The sequence below is a fragment of the Sinocyclocheilus anshuiensis genome, unplaced genomic scaffold (genome assembly GCF_001515605.1).
Source record: "Sinocyclocheilus anshuiensis isolate Anshui unplaced genomic scaffold, SAMN03320099.WGS_v1.1 scaffold1433, whole genome shotgun sequence".
NCBI classification, from domain to species: Eukaryota; Metazoa; Chordata; class Actinopteri; order Cypriniformes; family Cyprinidae; genus Sinocyclocheilus; species Sinocyclocheilus anshuiensis.
This window is the reverse complement of record NW_015549681.1, coordinates 491,627-505,473: the sequence shown is the minus strand read 5'-3', so window position 1 is coordinate 505,473 and position 13,847 is coordinate 491,627. Positions and strand designations below refer to the sequence as shown.

At 36.8% G+C, this 13,847-nt stretch overlaps 1 protein-coding gene across 1 annotated transcript; it reads right to left on the bottom strand.

Moving 5' to 3' along the window:
* Positions 1–313: 313 nt before the first annotated feature.
* Positions 314–8,803, bottom strand: LOC107660385 (elongation factor 2-like). The gene is made up of 10 exons (XM_016449666.1): positions 8,567–8,803; positions 6,556–6,767; positions 6,158–6,336; positions 5,202–5,307; positions 4,867–5,119; positions 4,590–4,785; positions 2,898–3,264; positions 1,406–1,759; positions 584–766; positions 314–334 (listed from the first exon to the last, which is right to left on the bottom strand). The coding sequence occupies exons 1-10, from the start codon at positions 8,796–8,798 to the stop codon at positions 329–331; spliced, it is 2,088 nt and encodes a 695-aa protein (XP_016305152.1). The 5' UTR covers positions 8,799–8,803; the 3' UTR covers positions 314–328.
* Between the last annotated feature and the right edge of the window lie 5,044 nt (positions 8,804–13,847).

Below are 13,847 nucleotides of genomic sequence, written 5' to 3'. Positions count from 1 at the left end.
ACGTTTAATGAGGCTTGGAGGTAGCAAATTGATTCGTTCGAACGGCTGAATCATTCAGGAATGAAGCAAGTGACTGTCTTTATGAACTGACGGAAATCCGTGTAGACGGAACTTTAATCCCTGGATTAAAAGCTCATTAAATGTGATGGGGATGAAGCAGAACCAGAAGGACTTACCGAAAGACTCATTAACGGGCAGGAAGGCCTTAACGACGAACATGGGTGTTCCCATGACCTGAGACTCCTCGAAGACGTGGCCTCGTTTGCTGTTCAACACGCCGTAGATGCCGCCAACCACCTGCTCTGGGCACTGAGAAGAGAACAGACGCTCACACCTGAAAATGATGATGATTACATAGTGAAGTCCATCTGAAGAACGAGGCGTCTCACCTGAATCTCCACCAGGTAGATGGGCTCCATGAGTCTGGGCTCAGCCGTGATCTGACAGGCGTACAGGACCCTGCGGGCCGTGGGAATGATCTGGCCACCTCCGCGGTGGACGGCGTCTGTGTGGATTCTCACGTCATGGACGTCGAAACGAACAGCACGCAGGTTCTCCTCGCATGAAGAACGAGGCGTCTCACCTGAATCTCCACCAGGTAGATGGGCTCCATGAGTCTGGGCTCAGCCGTGATCTGACAGGCGTACAGGACCCTGCGGGCCGTGGGAATGATCTGGCCACCTCCGCGGTGGACGGCGTCTGTGTGGATTCTCACGTCGTGGACGTCGAAACGAACGGCACGCAGGTTCTCCTCGCAGAGCACACCCTGAGCAGAGAAACCAAACCAATCAAAACTTTAATATTCGTCAAATACAGCAGTGACCAGGAGCAAGAAAGTCATCAAAAAGGACAAGGAGGGAAAAAAGTCTTAATTATAATTTACATAAGAATAATCCTTTATTTGTATTGTTAAGATTAAGTATTTAATACCCTATAATTGTTTGTGTTTGCATTTTATTTTTCAGCAAATAATGCAAACAATTATTTTAAACAATTAAAATACAATGACCTTTTTTTATTGTTTTTATCATTGCTTTTTATTTTTTTTATAAAAAAATACAATAAAAGCATTATAAAAAATAAAATAAAAAAAAAAACTTACCAAGTACACAAACAAAATTAACACTTTATTGGTTTGCATTTGTTTCTATTATTTATATCCAATTGCACTTCATTTTAAATGAATAAAAATATTCCAATAAAACATTTTATATAATTAAAAGTTTATGACCAGGTCTCAATATTGTAGATTGGCTCTCGCTCATGTCCGTGGAGGTCGCAGATATTTATGGTAGGTGTTATCGATCACTTCTTCAGAGTGGTGCATGATTTCTCCTCACAGACCAGCCAGGACATCAAGAGGACGGCTAGTTAACCAAACCCCGTTTGACTTTGAACATCTCACCTCTTTAGTGGCCCACTGGAATCCAGCCACGACGCTGTCCTTGATCTCGTTCAGGTACTGCACTCCTTTGGTCACGTCCACCAGGAGGTTGGGTCCGGTTCCGTCAGGTCCAAAGCACCAGATCTTACGGGCCTCTGTGACCTCCCACTCGTATTTGTCGGCCAGGTAACGAGCGCGGGCCTTGAGCTCCTGACGGGATGTCACGTCGCCCTTGTCGATGTCTTCAGCGAGTCCGTCGGGGAATGGCCTGGCCTTCATGTACAGACGGTTGTGCTTGTTGGGGGACTTGGACAAACACATCTGGTCTGACTCTGCGCTGACCGTCTCTCTGTAGGACACAACGGGGTCTGATTTCTGTTGGAGAACCAGGCACACGGGTTACATCAGGAACGGCTGGTTGGCTGCATTTCAATTTATTGCCATTTCAGCTTCACAAGCTATTATATGACCGATACGGATTCAACATTCAAATTACAAAACTCAACTTTATATCACATATGCAACTAAACTACTGAGCCCCACATGACAAGGACAAAAATATATATTTAGCATTTTTTCAACAAATTAAATCAAGGAAACAACCTAAAACATGAGAAAACATTCTTAATTCATGGTCACAATTGAACTAAAACGAGGGAGCCAATTAGTTAGTGAAACCAATTCTTAATTCATGGTCACAACTGAAACGAGGGAATGAATGAGCAAATGAATGAATAAACAAGTAAACCAATAAAACGGTGAACAAAGAAAAACGAGCAAACTAAAATGAGCGAGTGAACGAATTAAAAGTAGTGAGTGAACGGATTAAAACAAGTGAACGAATAAAAACAAGCAAGCGAACAAAAATGAGTGAATAAACATCAAAACGAACAAGCGAACAAATTAAAACGAGTGGACAAAAAAAAAAGAGGGAACAAACTAAAACGAGAGAATGAACAAAAAAAAAGTGAACAAATAAAAACGAGCAAGCAAGCAAATTAAAACGAGAACAAACATTAAAACAAACGAGTGAACAAAGTAAAACGAGTGAGTGAACAAATTAAAACGAGAACAAACAAAACAAACAAGCGAACAAATGAAAACAAACGAGCGAACTAAACCGAATGAGTAAACAAATTCTTAGTTTGTGGCCGTGATTAAACTAAAACAAGGGAACCAATTAATTAATAGTGGGAACCAATTCTTAATTCGTGGTCACGATAAAAATACAAAATAAAAATTAGGGAACTAATAGAAGGAATTAATTAAAAACAAGGGAACGAGTTCTTTGCAGCCAGGCACGATGTAACTAAAACATGTAAATTAATAAAACGAGGGCACATATTAAGAAATATGTTTTTCTAGTTTATATTGTAATTTCATCCGAAGCATCTACGATTGAATCAAGTGTGCAAGGAACTGTACACAATTTGGATCATGTACACAACTCCATAAAAATGTGAAGTTTTTCTATGTCCTAACAAAATCTGCCAAGTGCTAATGATGAACGGACCTTCAGTGGAATGCAGGCGTGGTCCTCCTCCAGATCTTTAAGGCAGATTTCCAGGTGAAGCTCTCCGGCGCCGGCGATGATGTGCTCTCCGGACTCCTCGATGATGCACTGCACCATGGGGTCAGACTTGGCCAGGCGCTTGAGTCCCTCCACTAGTTTGGGCAGGTCGGCGGGGTTCTTGGCTTCCACCGCCACTCTGACCACAGGGCTGACGCTGAACTTCATCACACGCATGTTGTGGGCATGCTCGAAAGTTGTGATGGTCCCGGTCTTCACCAAAAACTGGTCCACGCCTACCAGACCCACGATGTTACCACATGGCACATCTTCAATGGGCTCCACGTAACGACCCATCATCAAAATGGTCCTGGAATAAAGAAATGCTGTGCGTCAGAAAGGTGGTACACAGTTCTGGGATCACGTTAATTAGTGATGCACTGAATTTTGGCAACCGGAAGTTAATTTGAGGGACAATAAAATCATTACAACCAATAAAAATAGTAATAATTTGCATAATAAATTAGAAATAATTCTAAAATAATTAGAAATAAAGAACTGAGATCTTTTAGTCTGTGCAGTTTTCGGTTGATGCATGATCAAAAAGTCACTAAACATTATTTCTAGAAGGGCTGGGACAATAAATCGATGCATCGCGATTCGTGGATCGATTCTGAGCTTAGTTTTTAACAGCAGATGGCGCTCTAGGCTAGTTTTTAAACAGCACACTCGCTTCAACCTTTTCGAACTTTATGAATGCTTATTTTAGGTTCAAGTGGTGCGTGTGTAAGGAACTGGAAGCAAGCAGAATACGGCTGTTTCTAAAGCACGCAGTGCCACCTGCTGTTAAAAACTAAGCTCAGAATCGATTCAAGAGAGAATCGCAATGCCTTCGGTAAATCTCAGAATCGATGCAGAATCATTTCTCGACTTGCAATGCATTGATTTATTGTCCCAGCCCTAACTTGTAGCACACTTACCATCCAATAAATCGCAATAATCTTTGCGCTTCATTACTCTTTTGATTCAAATAGTCAATTTTACATACAATTTATACAATAAATGTAGCCTACACATTCTTTAATTATTTTGATACATTCATTAATATTGTTACTTAACCTGTTGTCTTCATTATTTAATGCATGTTTAAATAAATCTGTCATGAAGTTAAAGCCACTGTTTATATTCTACCAACAAAAAGTGGACAAAAACTGCCTAATGTGCAATTTAAATGTCTGTAAAACCTTTATTTAAAGTGCTGATTATTAAAGAAAATGTAATTCCGTTTTCGGCCCAAATACACCCTAAATTTTTGGTTTCGGCCCAGGATTTTTATTTCGAGGCATCGCTAGAAACAATTATATCAGTAACACTTTACAATTAGATCTCATTTAATGCACTAACTAACATGAACTAATAATAAACTATGTTTTTACGGCATTTAACCTTTAATGTTAGTTAATAAAAGTGTTCATGTTAGTTCACAGTACATTGTTAACTAATATTTTTTGTAAATATTGAACTTAACATTAATAAATATTGAATAAGTATTGCTCACATAACTTACCAAATGAAACCTTATTGTAAAGTGTTAGTGTTTTTATATCAATTAAAAAAAATAAAGTGATTGAACTATTTTTCAATCTTGGCTAAATAAACTAATTTGGGCGTTAATGAGTCCGGAATGCTGCAGACCTCTGGATGGGTTTCAGGTAAAGATCCTCCTTCTTCCCAGGGGTGAAGTTTGGTCCCATGATTCGCACTTTCTGCCCAGTGGACACGACACCAGAGAACACGCGGCCGAAAGCGTAGAAACGACCCTTATCTGTGGTCGGCACCATCTTTGAGATGTACATCATGAGGGGAGCCTTAGGGTCGCAGTTCTTAACACCTGCGCAGAACACAACAAACTAAATCAGACAATTCAAATGCAACACACACCCGAGAAACCCTGAGAAAACGAGTGTCGTACCCATGGCAGCTTCATCATCTCCAGGCCCTTCGTAAAGCAGCTCGCAGCGGTACCTCTGGGCCGTGACGGGAGAGGGCAGGTGGATGGTGATCATCTGAAGCAGAGCTTCTCCGGCGGGCAGCCAGCGACGCATCACAGCCTTCAGCAGCTGCTTGCCTTCCTTATCCTTGTCCTCGGTGTCCAGCTTGATGTCCAGCTTCTCGATCAGCTTGGCGGTTTCCTCCTTCTTGAAGTTCATGATGGCATCGAACACCTGGGGATTGAGAAAGTGCGGTATGATCACCGGTGGATCAAAAGGAGATCTGCACTAGTGTTTGAGGCAAACAGATTGGCACCTTGAAGATGGGATCCAGGATGAGCTGGGCGAAGGTGCGGGGCAGTTTCTTTCCATCAGGGCCGTTGGCAGACTTGCTGAATTTACCGGTGGCTGGGTCAAAATACCTGCAAGAGCAGCAGAGCTTGCATTTCATGTATAATTTACACTACCACTTAAAAATTTTGGTTCACTGAAGTTACATAGGACCCAAAAGGTATTAAAAAGATAGATAATTTAAATCATAAAATGACTATCGTTTTGCATTAATAAGTGCAGTTACTAATATTACACATTTATTTATTGGTAATGCACATTTGACAGTAAAGCACTGAGCTTGAGTTGGGAAGCATACAAAATGTACTTTTATTAACAACAGTAACTAGCATTCTGCCCGCTTTAAATCAGACAGATGAAGACCACATTTATTTGAATGCATGAATTATAGCATTGATTTGAGTTAATTATTGATAGAGAGCGAGATTAAAGCTGCATCTGTGCATCTCACTCAGCAATTTTACCTCCTCGTTGCTGAGAAATAATGTAGCGATTCAGTATCGAAGCTATTATATTAATAAAGTTGTCGTCAATGTTTCCGTGTGTGCGCTGTGCAATCTCCAATCTGTGTGTGTGCGCGCGCGCGCGTCAACTTTATTTTTATTACGTTACTTTAAATTATAAAAATAGTTCACAATATTACAGCTTTTTTGGAACAAAAAACTATTTTGGAAAGCATTAATATTTTAAAATCTTTTAAATGGCAGTGTATGAGCTTAAACGGGTCATATGATGCGATTTCAAGTTTTCCTTTCATATTCTGTTACACCAAATACACAAAATAATGATCTTCAAAAAAGCATCATATGACCCCTTTAAGTCTTCTAGCAGATGTTTAATTAAAATTACTAAAATAACGCACAAGATGAGGCTCATTTTATCAGCTGAACTGAACAATGTATTTACTGGTATGAATCTCACCTGTCACCCCAGAGTTTCTTCATCATGTCCTCCACTTTCTTACAGCGTTCAGCTGGGCTCAGCTGACCTTCACCTTTAGCAGTAAACTTGGCCACATACATCTCCGCAAACTGCTTCAGAGTGAAAGCCCAGCCGTGAAGACCAGATCCAAAACCCACAGTACCGATCACTGGATCAATCTGAGAGAAAGCAGAGAGATGAGCACAAATAGTCCAGCTAAAGGAACCAATATCATGAGACTACGGCACTGAACAGGTCAGAAATCACTGAAGGATCAGCGCAGGTCTCAGATATTGTGTTTAGTTGTTCATCAGCCAATCAGAGTGGTGCATGGTTTCTCCTCACAGACCGCATAGCATTTTACCACTTCATATAAACAAATGAGAGCGTGTTCTCACCATGATGTTACCCATGGGTCCACTCTCGTCCTCTCCGTAGGTGGAGATGATGACGTTGATGTTCTCCACGATACGCTGGAAGGTTTGGTACAGCTCCTCAGGGTCCAGCTGCAGCTCCAGCAGGGCCCGGTCCATCTTATTCATCATCAGCACGGGCTTAATGCGCTCGGCGATGGCCTGTCTCAGCACCGTCTCTGTCTGCACGGACACACCTGAGCAAAAGAGACATTTAACGTCCTGTAAATAGCAATAAATGCATTTTAGATCATATCAGGGTTTCATGAAGGTAAATTTAAGAGCTTTTTATGACCAAGTACAGAGAAGGACTAAACGGAAGGCAACAATACGTCAATACGTTCTCTAAATGTAAATCAGAACTTCTGAAGGTATTAAGTAGTCAAATTTAAGACTTGAGGAATAAATGGAAGGGGAAACAAAGAGATTAATCAATTAAGTGAGTTCATGATTAATACATGAACAAATATCAGCCAAAGGGGTCTTAACTTAATTCAAAAGGGAAAACAAGTTTATTTTTCTGACTCTATTGGCAGATATTTTTTCCCAGTTGAAGTATAAATGCATTGATCAATTTCAATTAGAATATTCCTCCTTAGTGCATTCAGGCTATACATTTTTTACCAGTATGTTTAAGTTTGTTTCTCTTAAGACTCACAGAAACATGTCTAAGGAGAATAAGAATTATTAGCAACACTAAAAAGTTTGAAAAAAAAAAACAACAACTTCCAACTCATTTATAAAATAAAAAGCTTGAATACCTCTGCTCACAAGCACTAAAATATGAAAATAGGTTTAACACACTGCAAAAAAAAAATGCTGTTCTTCCTCAGTATTTGTCTTGCTTTGCTTTCCACTACAAATGTCTAAAGCAAATGTCTAAAGATTCTTCAATCAAGATGCATTTACTTAAAACTAAATCACATTAATAAAAATCTAGTTTTCTGAAAAACTGATTAAAAATGAATTTAGTCTGATTAAAACCAGAATAAACATCTAATGGCCCCATTGACAGATACCTGCTTTATGCAAAACGAAGTCTGAGAAATTGAACAAGTGAGTTTTTGCTTAAAGTAAACGTTTCTTGATTTAATGATCTTTAAATATTTGTATTGTAAAATAAGACAATACAGAGGAAGAGTTCCGGTGCTTGGTTCTGATTGGCTGAGCCGCATTAGAAGCTGTTGTAAATTACTCCACAAACATACACCTTTGTTTACTTCTGTGTGTTGCTCGGCAACCACTTTGTTGCAACCACAACTGTTTCTGAGGAGCTACATTGTTTGGTGGAAGAATACTGTTTTTATTCATATCATTACACTTTATTTGCTCCGTTTTATTTTGTGAAACCTTACTACGTATATGGAATAACCGTTTTATAAAAGCAATAAGCCCCGTGAAGCCGTTGTTTACAGTGAATTTATAACAGCTAAGGGGGTTTTAGGTAGGGCTGTGCAATTAATCGCATGCTATTGTCATGCGCATCTCGTCAGTAAAGCCAGTTCCGTGATTAGTAGTAAATAGCCATCACCTGCTTTCAGATGGAGCGGCATTTAATACACAGAGCCGTAGTTCACTGACAATTAGGCAATATCACGTTCATAATCGTAGATGAATCGCATTCAATTATGAACGTGATATTCCCTAATTGTCAGTGAACTACGGCTCTGTGTATTAAATGCCGCTCCATCTGAAAGCAGGTGATGGCTTTACTGACGAGATGCGCTTGACAATCACATGCGATTAATTGCACAGCCCTAGTTTTAGGCACTCTGCTTCGTGCCTAACAATGCCCCTTAGCCATTATAAATTCACTGTAAACCACGGCTTCTTGGGGCTTATTGATTTATTTAATGTCATAACTAAATGGCATAAATGTAAGACTTTTGGTCCAATTTAAGGCATTAATTTGTGGAAGGGAGACTTCAGACCCGCATAAACCCTATGAAGGCCACATCAATGACAGTATGATGTATAACCACAGTAAAAAGCTTACCAGAGACACAGTCCACCACAACCAGAGCTCCATCGGTGACACGCAGAGCAGCCGTGACCTCGGAGGAGAAGTCCACGTGGCCGGGAGAGTCGATCAGGTTGATGAGGAAACCAGATCCATCCTTGCACTGCTTAATGAAGGCCATGTCATTTTCGGTCAGCTCGTAGTACATGGAGATGGCACTGAGAAAGAGGCACGACAGAGGGAAATCAACAACCAACTCTTTGTGCATCAACATGAGACACTCGGCTTGGCTTTGGTTTTGTGAGCATGTCACAGATGATTGGCTGTTTGGGGCAACTATGAACTCTGAGATTGGGTTATTTAGTGATAACTAAACTTGACAGGGTTGATTTTTCCTATGAGCAATATAAGAAAATACAAAGCAAATGACTATTAGAAATATTGCTTGCACTTTTTCCCTCACTACAGACATCTAACGTTTTAAATAGTGTGTTTTACTAAATGCACTTTAGTTTTTTTTTATTAGTGAAGGAAGCTCAAATGTTTGCCCTTCTGGATTTACCATATTTGAGTTAAATTCAATTGTCTAAACTTTCATACTACAGGTGCATTTTTGCATTGTGATATATTATGACTACATAGTTACAACCCTAAAAAAAAGGAATAAATACTATATGACTCAATGCCATAAAACACTGAAAATGCAGTTAAACAGCCTTTGCTTTCATGCATATCACAAACACACTTCTGAACTCCATTTATAGTCATGCATGTTTTTTATATCTTATATGATTGCACTTCACACAATTTCCATTTTAATTCTCCGATATTGTCCGTAGATGTCCACCGATCTGATTTTACGGATACCGATTAATCAACTGATCGTTTTTTAAATGGATACGCAATGAAAACTAAAATACTGCTTTACTATAAAAAAAAAAAAAACAACTAAACAGTACTGAACCATACTTTGTAAATTAACAATATTAATATTAATTATATATTGATGATAATTAAAAGTAGTTCATAGTTCATTAATGTTAACAGAAGCAACTTTACCATTTAAATGTAGTAAATGTTGTAATTAACACGTTAATCCTAACAAGGAACACTTCTACAGCTTTTAATAATCTTAGTTAACGTTACAAATGGACTTTTATTGTAAAGTGTTCTCGTATCATCAGTCATGCTTACAGATGGAAATCTACAAATATCTACACAAAGGCCATAGCATTGAAATTACATACATATTGATATTGTTTGTATACTCTCATAGTTTATTTGCTTCTATTTTAGACCACTTGATTATTATCTAACCAAAACTATAATATGTTAGGGTGCTTTCACACTAAAACTTTTGGTGCGCACCGGGTTCGATTGATGTCAGAGTTCAGTTCGTTTGGATGATGTGAACGCGGTCTTCCGAACCGTACCCGAGTCTGTTTAAAAAGGGTGGTCTGGGGTACGGTTAAAGTGAACTCTGGTACGGTTCGCTGCTGATGTGAACGCAATCGTACCAAATCACGGTAGTGAACCGCTATTAATGACATATGATAAAAATGTGTAAAAACAAACAAACACTAGCTTTCTATTTTTTCTATTCTATCTACTTTTTTTGTTTGTGTGTGTGTGTATATGTATGTATGTATACCTTGCTACGTGTACTATGTTAGGCTAACCGAGACTTGTCATTTGCACTTATATATTGTTGCTCTTTTGTTAGTTTTGACTGCTTTTATTGTCCTCATTTGTAAGTCGCTTTGGATAAAAGTGTCTGCTAAATGACTAAATAAATAAAAATAAATAAATAATATTGAAATAAACAACAGAATAAATAAATGAACAAATAAATAAATAGTCACATAAAAATGCTTAAACGGAACATCAATTGTATAATATTTAAGTAAATAACTGAATAAATAAATAGCCACATTCATGCTCATATAAATGCTTAAACGGGACATTAGTGTATAATATTTAAATAAATAACAGAAAAATAAATAAACAAATAAATAAATAGTCACATCGATGCTCATCTAAATGCTTAAATGGGACATTAATTGTATAATATTTAAGTAAATAACTGAATAAATGAACAAACAAATAAATAGGCCTAAATAGTCACATCGATGCTCCTAAATATGCTTAAATGGGATATTGTATAATACTTAAGTAAATAACAGAATAAATAAATAAATAGTCACATTGATGCTCATATAAATGCTTAAACGGGATATTAATTGTATAATATTTAAGTAAACAACGGATTAAATAAATAATTAAACAAAGTCAAATCCATACACATATCAATGCTTAAATAGGACATTAGTTGTAGAATATTTCTATAAATAATATAATAAATAAATAAATAGTCTAGTTTATATCACGCAATTCCGAGAAAAAAAAGTCAATTACCTTTTTTTTATTCAGTGGCGGAAACGGGCTTCCATACAAAATACAATATTATAAATAGTATTTGTGGTAAAAAAAAATTAAAAATCCAAGACTGAGGTGTATGTAAATTTATTTCGAAAAGGGATCAACAAGCCATATGCAATTAGTTGTTGTGCAAACTGCAGACAATTGTACTTACTGTTTGCACACATGTGCCAAAGCATTTGCAATTTGCTCAAATCAATAAGAATTTCCAATCTGATGTGAACAAGAAGCTAATTGTTCAGAGATCTGAACTTATTGTTTCGGGAAAAAAAAGTTTCATTCGAGAATTGAGCCAAAGCAACTGAGAAAAACTGTAATACAATGCTGTTTTATTTATAGTTTCTTTTTTCATTAGAATGTTTAATCTAAATGAACTTTTTAGAAACTTAACAACTCATTTGAAAACGCATAATAATAAAATATTTTCAAAATAATAAAATAACTATAAAATATTGTTTATTTTGTATAATTTATTAATCACAAATTAACAATAACAATAGTTTTAAAATAATATAAATGTATTGCTTATTGTGCAGTATAAATAATAATAATTAAAAATAGTAAAATAGGTATTACTAATAATATTATTCATATTATATTATAAAATACTGTTATTATTTGTTTATTATGTATATTATTTATTAATAATAAAATAACCAAAAAATTATTAATACTCATTAAAATAGTTATTTATTATGCAGTATTTAATAGTAATATTAATAATTTTAAAATAATACAATGTTTTTGGATATTATTATAGTAACATTATACTGGATTTGTTGAATATTTAGTGATTGCATCACGTGACTGAATGGAATGTTTTTGTCCTCGTCACTGAATCAAACTCTCACAGGCAGGACTGCTGCTGATGCTGTGGGCGGGGTCACCGGGCGTTGCCATAGGTACCTGGAGCTGTGCCAATGTATTTGCATGTATTCAAATTGCTCATGAATAATTTACAGCACAGCAGCCTCCACTGCAGACAACTGATGCTGCTGCTTCACTCGCTCCACATCCGTCACCTCTGCGACATCCAACACTCTCTCATGTAATACACACACAAAAAATCCTCTTTTTATGCTGTAATAAGGCAAATGTTCCCACAATAACAATATATAGATAGATAGGTTATTATTATTGCTGTTATTAATTTCTTTTATTGAACTTGCAATAATAATAAAAAAAACAATAAATGCCAGTAAACGTAGAATTTCACTGTATTTGACAGGAAAACAGCTGACTGGAGGATGTCAGAAAGGGGCGTGTCCACACTGGAAGGTAAATCATATTTATTTTATTTATTTAAAGGGCCAGTGACTCAGAATCTCCCGCAGATGAACACGAGCAGATTGATTTAGAAATCAGCGCATCACACAATTACAACACACACACACACACACACACACCACACACACACACCTACAGCACCTGTGTAAATGTGAATGACATCACGTCATGTCAGTTGTTTGGTTTCACGGCTTCATTTCTCCTGTTTCTACATGTTTCGGTTTGTATCTGTGTGTGTGTGTGTGTGGAATATGTCTCATTGTTACTGTTCCAGCATCAAAGCTGAAAGCCATGCTGTTTGCGGCATGGGTGTGTATCTGAGGGGTTCTGGTTCACCAGGAACATGCTTGAATTCAAGGAAACTTACACACACACACGCACACACACACACACACACACGCACACACACACCACACACACACAAACATCTGATCAATATTAAAATATTAATGCATTTGATTAAATTCTAATATTAAGACATATAATCTCTAATATTCCGATATATGTGTGTTTGTGAATACTACAAAAGAAGAGAATTCCCTGTTCAAAGAGAATTATGTGTGATTTTTTATTACTTTAATTGTTTTACAATCATCTGTTTTAAGGATTTTGTTGGTTTCTTGATATTTATTTCGGTAAGATCCCTACGGAAACCCAGAGGCTTTGGTATGATTGTCTTCTGGTTTGTTTGGTCGAAGTTGATCCCGACTTCTGGGAATATTCTTTTGTTTTGTTTCGTTATTTTATGGGTGTCCCCGAGGGCTTCTGTATTTACCAGTTTCCCAGTAGTTTATAATATGCCATGTAACCATGTGTAACTACTGAAACATAACAAATGTTGAATTTGTCATTTTTCTATATTTTTATTCAAAAGCAGTAAGAACAAAATTAATAAATCAGATAGCATATATATTCAGCAAGAAATGAGCATCTGATTGGATTTAACACAAAACACAAAAAGGGGTAAAAACAGTGTACCACAATATATGAATTCTGTATTTCATACATAAAGGGCAGGTAAAATATTGCCCTGTATAACGGTGCTTTTTTGTTTTATTTTATAAATAAGTTAAGGTCAGCTCTTTTCTCTCTTGTATCAATATCAGAACTTTCCAAATCAACACCCATCACAACATTAATATCATAATTGTGAAACTTTATATATTAGTAGCTGACTCGTTTACTCTGTGGTCATAAAGCTATTTCTGTTATTTCTACTCATTGCATTATTTATTTCAGTGTATATAATACATCTTCATGTATTGGCTGTTATAGTGAATTATTAGAAACAAACACACTTTACCAACAAAACCCCAAAACCTTCTTATAATGGCATGAACCATAATGTCAGATACTCACACCAGACAAAGTCACATATCATATGTAGATGCTTTATTGAAGATCATCACACATTCAGCTTTACTCGAGCACACAATGACGAGTTACAGCTTTACTGATATGCAATTGCTCGTTATAGTATTAATTATAGAATCAGGTGAATGAAGAGTTTCTGAGGGTCATTACATTAGTGAATCTAACCTACAGGTCCCAGTGTTATTAAAATATTCATTTACAGATTCTATAAGTCATC